At 49.6% G+C, this 14,128-nt stretch overlaps 1 protein-coding gene across 1 annotated transcript; it reads right to left on the reverse strand.

Moving 5' to 3' along the window:
• Window positions 1-855: 855 nt before the first annotated feature.
• Window positions 856-1,646, reverse strand: LOC311423044 (feather keratin Cos2-3-like; the record flags this gene model as incomplete). Its single annotated transcript, XM_084496639.1, has 2 exons — window positions 856-1,163; window positions 1,568-1,646. 2 exons carry the CDS (start codon window positions 1,644-1,646, stop codon window positions 856-858), a joined length of 387 nt encoding a protein of 128 aa, XP_084352765.1.
• Window positions 1,647-14,128: the final 12,482 nt, after the last annotated feature.

Genomic DNA, 14,128 nt, shown 5'->3' on the forward strand with positions numbered 1-14,128 from the left:
GAGACACAAGACACTGTCTGCTCGCTCTTACTTGGCTATGGTTGTGTTTTGCCCCGGGACATGCTCCCTCCTCTATACACATCCCTTGCCAACATCTCCCTGAACAAAATAGCATCCATATTATCCAGTGCTGTGATGATTCCCCTCCTCTTCCCTTCCCTCCCCTCCCCTGCCTTCCTCTCCTGTCCCCTCCTCTCCCTTCGCTTCCCCTCCTCTCTTCCTTCCCTTACCCTCCCTCTATCTCTCTGCAAAAGCCAGGGATGTCTTCTCCATCTCCAAGGGGCAGTGCCCAAGAGACAATCCTCTGCAGTGTGTCACAAATTGCCATTCTTCTGTGAGTGGGGAAGGGGTTCCATAAACACCCATCTTATACCCACCAAGGGCAAAGCCATCCTCCCCGGGCAGCTCAGATGGGCATACACGGAGGGAAGAAAAATCTACACACAAGGCTGGGATGCAGAAATCTTTAATGAGTGTAGAGAGGAAAAGGAGGTCACTCCAAGCAGAAGCCCCTCAGTGTGGGAATCACCAAGGCCAACATAGAGGTAGTGTCCCTTGCTCATGGTGGAGTTCATGCAGGGCATGTGTCTGCTGTTACCACAGTGGGAGGGCTGGCACTAAGGAGCCCCACAGACCAAGGGAGAAGAAGAGCACATGGAAAAGGAAGAGAAGGAGGTAGGTGGAGAGATGGAAGGAGAGGCATGAACCATGTTTTCAGAAAGCACAGGCTGGCCCCTTCCTGCCAGCATTTGCCACAGGAGCTGAGAAAGCAATGGCCTGAAGATTCCTCCTTTGTGTAGCACCATATACGAAGTTCCTGGGAGAAGAACCCCAGGGCCATGGCCGCTGGCTTCTTTAGCAGGGCAGGCACCTTCTGCCACAGTAGCGGCTGGAAATGCCAGAGAGGTCACAGCAGCCGGAGGTGATGGGGACTCCGTCACAGCTGAGGATGCTGCCAACGGCAGCGGAGGTGGAGGATCCCACAACGGTGTTCTGCGGGAAGGAGCTGAGGATGGGGCCGGGCAGGGTCACCACCACAGGAGAGGGCTCAATGACAACGGTGGAGTTCTGGCACTGCCTGACGCAGGGCTCGTTGCAGCTGCTGGCCAGTGGAGTCGGGCCACAGGGCCGGCATGGCAGGCACTGGTTGTAGCAGGACATGTCTTGGGCTGGAGATGCACCTGGGAAAGATGGTAGAGAGGAAGCAGAGCGCATGGGTAGGTGAGGATCAGCTCAGTTACCCCATCACAAAAGAGCCAAGGCAACTGCTGAAGGTGGATGTGGAGGCTGTGCCAGGAGGCACATGGTCTTCATCACTTTGTCCTGACAAGGCCCTTCAAAGAGCAGCCTGGCCCAGGAACACCCTCGCATAGTACATAAACCAAAAGCTTCCTCAGACCCCTTTCCCAACCTCTCCCTATACAGAACTTCTCTATCCAGCCCTCTCCCATGGCAAGGAACTCCAAGGCACTGAACTCCATAGCTCTGAGCCACCATCGGATTTGATGTCTATTGATGCAAGATCCCTTCCACTTTGGAAGAGGAGGAGAGAGGGCTTCAGACTCACCTGGTTCCCAAGGAGGACAAGGCGAGAGAATTGGATGAGAGAGCAGGGAGCTGAGCTGCCTTTTATACTGGTCCTTCATTGCTGCTGGCCCAGAGTCTCCCTTGGCAGAGGTAACAATTTTCTGACAAGCTCATCTTGAATGCAAGCCATCCCAACAAATGATATGGGCTGTGCGTTGGTTTCCTGCACTGCTGCCTTTTCATTTCCAGATTTTAGGTCATGGCCATGCCCCAGCAATAGCTTCTTTAGAGTGCTGGGATGAAACGTCCAAGTATTTCTAGGGCAGGAATGCATCTGTGAGGGCGGAATACTCATCTCAAGTGCGGCATATGTCTTGAGTAGTCAGGTGATGTGTTTCTGGGTGACACTGTTGGGGATGTTTAAAGTGCCATTCTGAGGAAGAAGTTCCACCAAGTCTCAGAAAAATGCCCAAGGTCTCCTATGCATGAAGATATTGAACATCCTTCCCATTCCTTTCCTCCTCAACTCACTCTGATGGTCCCTTGTTACATCCCCTAGTGTGTGATTTGTTGTACTGGCTTTTGATCGTATCCCCATTTACACTGCTCTCCAGGATTAACATTCTTTCCGCTTTTGACTCTGCCCTTCTCTGTGCAGTCTGTAAATTCATAAGCGATGCCGTAGAATCACAGAATGGCAGAATCATAGAATGTCTTTCATTGGAATGGACCTTAAAGATCATCTAGATCAACCTCCCTTGCCATGTGCATGAATACTTTCCACTGGAATAGACTACTCAGAATGCCATCCAATGTGGCTGAGGTGGTGTTACCCAGCTCTGCATCTGAATACCACCACAGCTGCTCTCTCACTCACCCTCCTCAAAGGGAAAGGGGAGAAAATATGGTGAAATGAGCTCAAGGTTTGAGATAAGGACAGAGAAATCACTCAAAAATTGTTGTTATGGACAAAACAGTCTCAGTATTCTGAGATTAAGAAAACATATTGCCTATTACTAACTAGCTAGAGAAGTGAGAAACAAAGAAAACAAACTAAAACCACTTCCTCTTGGGCCAGAGGTGTATATGAACTTGGATAGCCACCAAAGTCATATCGCTTTGGTCAGCAGAAAGCCCTGGGAACGTGATGATTAGGAGGATATAGGGAACACCAAAAGGTTGTTTTTGTAGTATAAGCGCTAACATGAAGTTGCTTAACCTTGGACAGTGAGAAAATACCAAAGTGCTCATAGGCTGTATTCTGTCACTAGGAGGTTTCTATGGTATTGCGCTATCTCAGGACAGATACAGAAGAGCCAATAAAAAATTCTTTTCCTTTGCTTGCAACTTGCATTGGAGTCTGGGTGTTCATTGCAACTTCTTCCCCACATCCACCCTCTTCCAGCTCCTCTGAAGAAAACCTTGCCATGTAAATCCACCTGAACAGGCCTTGAATATTTCTAGGGATGGGGCTTCCACAGGTTCTCTGGGGAACCTCTTCCTCTCTGTCATCACCCCCATAGTAAACAATTTCTTCCTAATAACTTATCTAAATCTACTCTTCTTTAGTTTAAAACCGTTACCCCTTGACATACTCCAGCCCTCTGATCCTCTTCGTGGCCCTCCTTTGGACCCACTCTAACAGGTCTTTGTCTTTCTTGTGCTGGGAGCCCCAGAGCTGAATGCAGCACTCCAGTTGATGTCTTCCTGGAGCAACGTAGAGGGGGACAATCACCTCCCACCACCTGCTGCTCACGCCTCTTTCAATGCAGCTTAGATTATGGTTGGCCTTTTGGGCTCTAAGTGCACTTTGCTTGCTCATGTTGAGTTTTTCATCAAACACCTCCACCAAGTCCTTCTCTTCAGGGCTCCTCTCAACCTATTCACACAGCTCATACCTATTAACACAGCTTACAACCTATTAACCCAGCTCATAGTTGTGATTGGGATTGCCCTGATCCACACGAAGGACCTTGCACTTGGCCTTGTTGAACCTCATAAGACTTGCATGGGCCCACTTCTCAAGCCTGGCTAGGTCTCCATGAATGGAATCCCTTCCCTCTAACGTGTCAAATGCACCTCTTGGTATCATCAACAAACTTTCTGAGTGCCACTCAGTGGCACACACTCCATGTCCCCAGGAAAGACATTAACTAATACCGGTCTCAGTACAGACCCTTGAGGGATACCAAGGGTCCATTAGCTGCATGGTCTGAGCGCGACCATGCAGCTAATTCTTTATCCACCGAGCATTCCATCTGTCAAATCCATGCCTCCCCAGCTCAGAGAGAAGGATGTTGTGCCGGATGGTGTCAAATACTTGGCACAAGTCCAGGCAGATGATGTCAATTGCTCTTTCCCTATCCACCTGTCGTGGTTCCGCTCGAGTGGGCAGCTGAGCTCCACCACAGCCACTCTCTCACTGCCCCTCCTCAAAGAGGAATGGGGAGAAAATATGTGAAAAGGGCTCAAAGGTTGAGATAAGGATGAGAAAATCACGCAATAATTATTGTAACAGGCAAAACAGACTCGGCATAAGAAGATAGTAAGATTTATTGCTCATTACTAACAAGCTAGAGAAGTGAGAAACAAAGGAAAGAAACCAAAAGCACCTTCTCCCCCCATCCTCCCTCTTCCACCTCCTCCCCCCGAGCGGTGCAGGGGAACGGGGGAATGGGGGTTATGATCAGTCTACAGCGCTTCTTCTCTGTCGCTCCTTCTCGATCACTCTCATCCCCTGTGCTGTGGGTTCCCTCCCACAGGATGCAGTCCTTAATGAACTGATCCGGTGTGGGCTTCTCACAGGCAGCAGCTCTTCCAGAACTGCTCCAGATATGGCTCCGTACCACGGGGTCCATCCCTCAGGAGAAAACTGCTCCAACCTGGTTCCCCCATGGGCAGCAGCTCCTGCCAGGTCACCTGCTCCTGCTTTGTCTCCTCTCCACGGGCTACAGGTCCGTCCCGGAATCTGCTCCGGCAGGGGTCTTCCACAGGTGGCAGCCTCCGTCGGTGCAGGGCCACCTGCTCTACCGTGGTCTCCTCCACGGGCTGCAGCATGGAACCCTGCTCCACCGTGGTACTCCATGGGCTGCAGGAGGACATCCTGCTTCACCATGGTCCTCACCACAGGCCGCAGGGGACTTCTGCTCCGGCGCCTGGAGCACCTCTCCTCCTCCTTCTACACTGACCTTGGTGCCTGCAAGGCCATTCCTTACTCCCTTCACTTTCCCAGCTGCTGTGTTGCGCAGCGTTTTTTTCCCTGTCTTAAATATGCTCTCACAGAGGCACAAAACAACATCACTTATTGGCTCAGCTCTGGAAAACAATGGGGCCCTTCCCAAACATGGGGCAGCTTCTAGATCTTTCTCACAGAAACCACCCCTATGGCCCCCTGCTACCAAAACCTTGCCACGTAAACCCACTACACCACCATTGTAAAAGAACCACCAGATTTGTCAGGCACAATCTGCCCCTAGTGAAGCCATGTTTGTTTTCACCAGTCATCTCCTTATTTTCTGTGTGTGCAAGCATAGTTTCCAGGAGGATCTGTTCCATGATCTTGCGGGTCACAGAGGTGAGGCTGGCAGTAGTTCCCTTTGTCTTCTCAATTAGGATGCACAGTAGTTTGGCAACATCACCCACCACTTCCCATAAGACCCACAGATGCATCTCATCTAATCCCATGAACTTGTGCACCTTCACGTTCCTTTGTTGGTCTTGAACCTGATCTTCCTGTACGATGAGTGGTTCTTCATTCTCCTAGTCCCTGCTTTTGCCTTCTGAGACTTGGGCTATGTGGCTAAAGCTCTTGCTGGTGAGGGCTGAAGCAAAAAAGTCATTGGCTAACTCAGACTTCACCATATCCTGAGTAACCAGGTTTTCCATTTCCTTCCGGAGAGGTCCACAATTTCCCTAGTCTTCCTTTTATCACAGATTTACTTAGAGAAGCCTTTCTTGTTGCCCTTGATGTCTCTGGCCAAATTAAATTCTAATGGGGCTTTTAGCTTTTCTAACCTGATCCGTGGATGTTCTGATGATTTTTCTGTGCTCCTCCCGGACTATCTGTCCTAGATTCCACCCTCTATAGGCCTCCTTTTTCTCATAGAGTTTACCAGTTGCTCCTTGTTCATCCATTGTGGTGGTTTTACCGTGCTGGGCAGCTAAACCCCACAACCGCTCTCTCACTCCCCCTCCTTTAGATAAGGAGGGGGAGAAGTAAAGCAAAGAACAACTCACGGGTTGAGATAAGGATAATTTAATTAAAGGGAAATAATTATAATAATTAAATAAAGACTACCATGAACTAAACAATTTAACTAAGGGGAAATAAAAGGGAAAGGGGAAAAAGGGAGGAAAACAAACAAACAAAATAAATGAAAGCTATATGGAAGTGCAGAGGAAAGAAATTACTCTCTACTTCCCACAAATGAGCGATGATTGAGCACGTCCTTGAAGCAAGGCCTCAACGCACGCAGCCGGTGTTCGAGAGGAGGACCGACGTCTTCTCAACGAGAGCCCACCCCTCCCCTCTTCTTCCTGTTTCCACCTTTTATTGCTGAGTGTGACACCACATGGTATGGAATATCCCTTTGATTGGTTGAGGTCAGCTGCCCTAGTGATGTTTCTCTCCTCACTTTTTTGCCCACCCCCTAGGAGGGTTAGAGAAAGGCCCAATGCTGTTCCACTGCTGCTCAGCAGTAGACACAACACTGGTGTGATAACACTGCTGTTCCAGCTACAAGTACAGAGTACGGCACTATATGGGCTGCTGCCGGGAAAGTTAACATTCCAGCCAGACCCAGTACATCCATGCAGGCTTGCTGGCATTTTGCCTGACTCCTTTTTGTCAGGATGCATCTCTCCTGAGCTTTCTTAGGCCTGAGCTTTCTTAGGCCTCTCTTCCCTCCAGTGTTTTGTATCATGGTACACTACCAAGGAGATCCCTGAGGAGGACAAAGTCTGCTCTCCCAAAGTCCAGGGCAGCAAGCTTGCTGTCCTCCCTCCTTGCTGTGCTCAGGATGCTAAATTTCACCATTTCACAGTCAGGGCAGCCAAGGCTGCCCTTGAGATTCACATGCTATCTGCCCCAGTTGCTGTGAGAACGAGGTCCAGTATAGCATCTGTCCTCGTAAGCTCACCTTGTGCACTCACCTGAGTGTCTGGTTGCTTGTGTTCACACATCTGTTCTTGTCTTTTAACAACCTGTTTGCAGCGGGTTTTGTGTGAACGCATGTGGGTGCACAGATTTGTGCATGAGTCCTTGCAGGTATAGATGAGCACATGTGTGTGTCCTTGTTTCCCCTTTATCATGAGGGAATGTGCACAGTGGCAGCACTGTCCCCTTCTCTGTGCATGAGCCCTGCAGTGGAGCTGGTTCCCAGGCTCAGAAGGAGCCTGAGTGCAGCTGGATGGAGAAGGCACCAGCCTGGCAGAGATCTGTCCAGGTGTTGTGATTTAACCCGGCCAGCAGCTAAGCACCACACAGCAGTTGTCTCACCCTCCCACCCCCCTCTGTGGGATGGGGGATGGAATTGAAAAAAAAAGTGAAAGCTTGTTGGTTGAGATAAAGACAGTTGATTAGGACAGAAAAGAAAGGAAAATAATAATAATAATGATAATAGTATTACTACTACTAATGTGTACAAAACAAGTGATGCACAGTGCAATTGCTCACCACCTGATGACTGATATCCAGCATATCCCTGAACAGCGGTCTCTGCTCCCTGGCCAGCCACCACATATTAATTGCTCAGTGTGATGTCCTATGGTACAGAATATCCATTTGGCCAGTTAAGGTCAGCTGTCCTGGTGCTGTCCCCTCCCAGCTCGTGCTGTACCCCCAGCCTGCCCACTGACAGGACAGTGTAAGAAGCTGGAAAGTCCTTGGCTTAGTGTAAGCACTGCTCTGAAACAATTAAAACATCAGCATGGTATCCACATTATTCTTACCTTAAATCCCAAACACAGCGCACTACCAGCTACTAGGAGGAAAATCAACTCTATCCTAGCTGAAACCAGGACACAAGGGAAGAGGCACTGAAACTCAGCTCCTCTCTCCTGAGCACTACTTTTCCTCACATTGCAACGATCGCCCTCTGTTATTGTCAATGTCAGGCCCCAAAAAGGACTATATCAGGACAGTTTGGATCTTTGGTTTAATTCAGGGTAACAATATTTGGAGTGCCTCAGTGTGGCTTTCCATTGAGCACCATGTTCCTGTGAGCCCTTCCCATGGGCCCTGGGCCAGCAGCTTTGGTATGGAGGGCACCTTTTGCCTGAGTAGCAGCTGGCAATGCCATAAAGCAGCTGGCAATGCCAGAGACATCCAGTCCTGTTCAATGCTTTCATTAAGGCCACAACCATTCGGAAGAGGGCACCCATGGCCAGTTAGTGCATGGCCCCCAACCAGGGCACACAGGTAGTAACAGCATAGGTCACAACTGGGCTTATAGAATCATAAAATATCCTGAGTCGGAAGGGAACCATAAGGATCATCAAGTCCAACTCCAGGCTTCACACAGGTCTACCCAAAACTTCAGACCATATGACTGAGAGAATAGTCCAAATGCTTCTTAAACTCTGACAGGCTTGGTGCTGTGACTACATCTCTGGGGAGCCTGTTCCAGTGCGCGAGTTCTAGTTCTCTCAGTGAAGAACCTCTTCCTGATATCCAACCTGAACCTCCCCTGTCACAGCTTGACTCCATTCCCTCAGGTCCTATTGCTGGTCACCAGAGAGAATAGATCGGCGCCTGCCTCTCCACTCCCCCTCATGAGGAAGCTGTAGGCTGCGATGAGGTCTCCCCTCAGCCTCCTCTTTTCCAGGCTGAATAGGCCAAGTGACCTCAGCCGCTCCTTCTAAGTCTTCCCCTCTAGGTTCTTCACCATCCAAGTATCCCTTTTCTGGACACTCTCCAATAGTTTCATATACTTTTTGTACTGTGGTGCCCAGAACTGCACATAGTACTCGAGGTGAGGCCGCACCAGCGCAGAGTAGAGCTGGACAATCACGTCCCTCAACCAACTAGCAGTGCTGTGCTTGATGCAACCCAGGATACAGTTGGCCCTTCCGGCTGCCAGGGCACACTGATGGTTCATATTCAGCTTGCTATCAACAACAAAAACAACAACAACAAACAGATCCTTCTGTGCAGGGCTGGTCTCTGTGGAGCTGGTTCTTTGGCTTCAGAGAACATAGGCAGGCTAGAGAAAGGGGCTGACCAGAACTGCATGATGGTGCAAAGGAGCAAAGAAAAGGGTTTTCCTCTTGGGCAGGAAGCACCCCAGGAATAATGCAGGGTGGGGGCCGGCTGCCAAGGAAACAGACCTGCAGGAAAGGCTGTGGGGTGTTGGAGGCACTCAGCCGGACACGAGCCAGCAGCGCGCCCTTGCAGCAAAGGCAGCCAACGGCCTGCGGAGCTGGAGGCATCAGGGGGTGCCCCGCAGTGCGTGGGGCCGGGCAGGTGGGGTGGGGGTGAGGCGGGGGCACAGCCACAGTCGGGCCGCGTGGGGTCGCTGCCGGTGCTTAGAAGTCCCCTTGCAGGGCCTGGAGTTAAACAGCACGGGCCCGAGCGAGCATCACAGCAGTCAGGTTTGGTTTCCTCCATCCTCTGTAGTTGTGTTTTAAGAGCTTGTTGTACAGGCTTTGTCCCAAGCCCAAATTCAGTACCTTTAGCGCTGAGATGACGTCCTGGCAATACAACAAGTATCTGCACTGGACACTGGACACTCTAATGACAGCTTTTAGAGTCCTGGATTTTGAAAAAAGGACTGAGTCGTTGAGGAGTTTGCTGCACTAGTCAGCGCTGTTGAAGGTCTGCCCTTGGTGCAGGATTCACTCCTGTCTGTGTGTGCTGACTGCTGAGCAGAGGGCCATGGTGGGGCATCCTTCTCTGCCAGCGTAAAAAAGTGTGTCTCTCCCTGGGGGAGGGGGCTTTGCAGCAGGCACTGTCAATGGAGATGTTTCCTTGCAGAGCCTTCCCCCTTGCCCAGGGAAGAGGTGAAGGATAACCAGACTGGCAGAGAAAGTAGGGCACCTGGGTCTAGGCACCTTTGCTTGTGCCTGGTCCTACCTCCATCCAGACAGCCCCTAGGGAAGAAGAGGACAAGGGCAGCAGAAGGAATCTCTTCTCCATTGACAGCAGAGGTGGATGCAGGCCTCTGTATCTGTCTGGGTTCTGGATGGCAGTGGGAGGCCACTGGGGACACTTGCCCCTTGCTGGGGCTGCCCCATTCAAAGAAGGGCAAAGAGAGGGAAGCACATAGTGGCCATGTTGGTGTCCTTTTGCCTTACCACTGACCGAGTGAAAAAAAATGGTCTTCAGAAGCCTTCAGCTGACTGTGCAAGTGTGAAACTCGCAGTGCTGAACAACCTGTGCCCAGCCATAGAGAACCTGGGGCACAGCAAAGATTGGCTGGATTCCTTTCTGACTGCTTTAACCACTAGTCCATCCCTCTCTTGAAAGCCTTGCTGGGGCAGAGGTGTGCCCCAAGGAGCAGCAGAGGGAGAGCTTTACTCCACCCTCTTTGCTGAGGTTCAGAGGCTGCTTTGAGCTGGCAGAAGAAGAACTGAATTCACAAGCTTGAGCTCCCTCTTTCCAGACACTACGTGGGCACGCTGTGAAGGCGACAGCGTGACATGGTCCTGCTTTTTCTGGCAGCCTTGATGGCACTGTCAGACTTTGGTGAGATGTGACATTCAGGAGGGCAAGCTGGGGGGAAGATGGCATCCCGTCATTTCTGGAGGCGGGAAATTGGAGTCCTGCCTCCCTGGAAGAACTGGAAGTGCTTTCTGTAGGGAGAGCAGAGGCTGAAGACCAGTACAGGAGACAGTCTGGGACATGTCAGAGGCAATGAGTATACAAGGATGAATGAGCTTCCGCATGTTTGCTTTGCACATGCCTAGCAATCTTATATGCATTGTTCATAGGTATGGATGGTGAAAGAGAGGTTGTTGCTAGGGAACAGAACAGAATGGTAGATAGGAGCTTGTGCCCTCCTAAATGTGCCTAGATGTGCCTGGATGTGCCATCAGCATGAATGTAATCCTTGGTAGACCTGGAAAGAAAGCTAAGTTCAGTCAAGAACTGAGATGCTACATGAGGACAAAGCAAGGACACATCACTTTGTGTGAAGTATGGAGTAAATGCTGTGGTAAGGAATGATGACATGAGGTACGGAAGGAATGGCTCATCTCTTGTGCTGCATGCAGGAAGAGAGACAAACTGTTAATAGAGCTGAGGGAGAAAGAGAGCAGATAGACTCAAAGCCTGGTGAGATACTGCTAAAAAGCAGGTAAGCTGACAGACTTGGGTATGGGAATAGCATCTGCAGAAAGAAGAGTGCATGTGTACTTAGCTCAGCATTTCACATCCCATGAAAAGGGAGATGGAGAGTGGAGACAGTGAGAAAGTTGGTGAAATGATAGACACAGGAGAGAGGGAGAGAAGACATACATCTTCAAGCAGTGCTGAGATGCTGTTCTGGCTTTGCAGGTCATGCACAGAAGGACTCTGTGGTGCAGTTTGCCCAAGAAACTGCCATCGAGGTAGGACACAATGCTACTCTGCACTGCAATTTCTCCACCAGCAGCTCTCTTCCCAACATCTTCTGGTACCAGCAACGCCTGACCCAGTCCCCTCAGTTCTTGCTGCAGGTGAGCAAGTTCAAGCCTCATGTGCATTCCGGGAGGATCTCCTCTGTGCTCTCCATGGAGAACTCCCAGGTGCTTCTCCACATGCAAGATGCCAAGCTCCAGGACAGTGCTGTCTACCTGTGTGCACTGAGCCCACACTGGTGCCCTCAGCTTGCAGCTTTATACGGGAAGGTGCAGGTGCTGTGAGGTGCAGTTCCCTCTCATCACAGTGTTATAAATGGCTCAGGATTCAAATTAGGATTAAATAAAAAAATAGGATTTATTGAAAGAATATAAAGGAATAGAGGTAAGCAAACAGCGCTGGGTGCACTGGGAGTCTCTGCTCCACCAGGACGCACACCAGTTACATCAAGCAGCTGATTTTTATGCTCCTAGACTAATACATATTCATTACTACTTCTAAAAAAAATAGATTATTAAAATTAGCTTCCGGGGTGCAGTCCCTCCTACTGGAGCATGCGCAGTCTCCTCTGGGGTCTCTTCTGGGGGTCTCTAGGGGTCTTTCATGCTGAAGGCTGGCAGTCTTCCTCTCCCCCTTTGTACTTACTGGGCACCATCCCAAGTTTACAGAACATCTTCTTCAAGTCTTGTCTCCCAGCCGCCCTTCAGCTTCTTTCTCCTTCCTCTTTATCTCTCGGCCCCCCCTAACCAGATACCAAAGATCCACATAGTATCCCATAACAGTCACTAGTTGTTATCAGTTGTTCTGAAACTCCCAGACACACGAGTAATTAAAACATTCTTCCCCAGCCATTCACAGACACATCTATAGCAGTGTTAGAAATAGAAGTCCGGAATAACAAAAGAGAACAGGTTCATAAATTTAAGAAGTGATAAATTGACTAGAATGAGGGGGAGACTGGGACACACTGCATCTGTGGTTCAAGAATTAAATTGCCAGTGCAGGGCGTGCACGGCCCAGAGGCAGACAGGATTCAAACAGAATTGTTCTTTATGGACACGAATTGTTAAAACATTCCTCACAATAGTTTGCATGGAGCTCTGAGCTGAGCCTGCCCAGCAAGGACACCTGGGGCTTGTGGTGAGCCAGGTGTGAGTGGCAGCCCCTGCTCCTGATGCCTGGCAGTGTGGTTAGCATAACCAACAGTAAGGCAAATATCCATCATGTGGAAGGAGGCTGTTAATGTGCACCCCTGCCTCCTTGTCTCTCCTCTTCACTGGCCCCAGTGTGTGGAGACAGACATTGTTGAGGTGAGAAAGGGCATTGGTGTTATCAAGCCCTCCGTGCTGAGTCACCACAAGGGTGTGGGGAGCAGCTATTGACTGGGGGATTAAACCCATCAGTGTTATCAATACCCAGGTTCTGGGTTGGCAGGAGATGGTGACACCTGTTTGGGAGTAAGGAAGAATAACAACACAGCAAGCCCTGTCTATAAAATCAGGCAGCAGCAATTCCTAAGTGGGACTTAGTGCAGGACTGTTGTTGGAAGGCAAAGCCTGTGATCCCTGCTGGTCACGGATGTATCCACCATTGTCTTTTTCCTCTGAGGACTGAGTGAGCGACTAGTGTTCATTTATGTAAAGCCTGTTTCCAAGCTGTGAGTTTATCACATGGTGATAGGTGATTTGCAGAGGGTCTGTCCTGGTGACTAAATCTTATGTAACTGAGCCTCCTAAAAATGTAGTGCAACTCTACTCTGTGATAAACGCTAGAAACTGTAGAAAGAACCTGCCTGTGTTCTGTAGTGTTGGGTGACAGAATTGTGAGTAGTCAGCAGGATCATTGTATTAGAATAATGAATGCTTCCCTTGACAAATGGGCCACACTGTGGAAGCATTTTCTTGGAAATGGATGGCATTATCCAAAGCAGGAAAGGCTAAGGTCAATAAGCCACCATACAAATGCTGCAGGGAATTAACTAACTACATAGCAAGATTTGTAAGGTAAGGAAAGGGAAAAGGAAGGAAGGTGTTGGTTGTCAGCTGCAGTGTGGAAAATTAAGAAGGAATGGGCTGGAAGTTTAGAGGAAGAAAACAGAAGGTTGAAAAGGGAATTAGTTGCCAAAGATACAGATGTTTTAGCTTCTGCAGAGCAGTGCTTACATTCAGTCAAGGGCTTTTCAATTTCTCATGCCACCATCCCAACAAGAAGACTGGAGGTGCAGAAGAAGTTGGGAGGGGACGCAACCAGGTAAAATGTCCAGATTTGTTACCCGGACTGCAATGAGCCAAACTACACAAAAGGTCAAGAGACTGTTTATTTCAGAGTTGCACAAGTCAGGGTACCCAGTGGTTTCCCACAAAGGCACACACTGCACGTCCTGCTCATGCTGAGATTCATTGTCATTGTCATCTTCGAAGCTCTTCTGGGATTTTTCTTAGAAATGAACAACTCTATTCATAAATGCTGCTGTTGAGGCAAAGTCCATTTATATGACAACATCCTGCTTCGCTCCTACAGACTAGCCACAAGCTCCTTGCCACATTCCAAAGGATATGTATAGCACAGCTCTGTACAGCACAGCAGAGCTCTGTGCCTACTCAGGTGAGCTGCCATGCAGATCCCAAACTTCTCCATGAACAATCTTCTGTTTCGAGCCACAACAGGCAGGAAAGTTGATTCACTGCTCTGTGCAGTACATATTTTGGAGACAGAGAGAATGTTGACACTGCTTGGAGGGTTTGAAAGGAACAGTCAGGGTCTTCAGGGCTCAGCATGCAATTCCTTTGTATATTTGAGTCCTCCACTTTCACGATGTGCTGAGGGAGGTGTGGGGGAAGACAGCAAGATGGAGTTGGGTGCAGCCAAGCCAGACAAGGTTTTAGGGACGGTGATAGATGGGGCCAAAGCATCAGGGAAGCAAAGACTGTCAGGGCTGTGGCCTTGGGTAGTGTAGGGGGGTTTGTGTGGCAAGGTTTTGGTAGCAGAGTGCTGCACGGATGGCTTCTGTTAGAAGAGTCCAGAAGCTGCCCCATGTTAGAGAAG

This window comes from Aythya ferina (genome assembly GCF_964211825.1).
Source record: "Aythya ferina genome assembly, chromosome: 23".
In the NCBI taxonomy this organism is placed as follows: domain Eukaryota; kingdom Metazoa; phylum Chordata; class Aves; order Anseriformes; family Anatidae; genus Aythya; species Aythya ferina.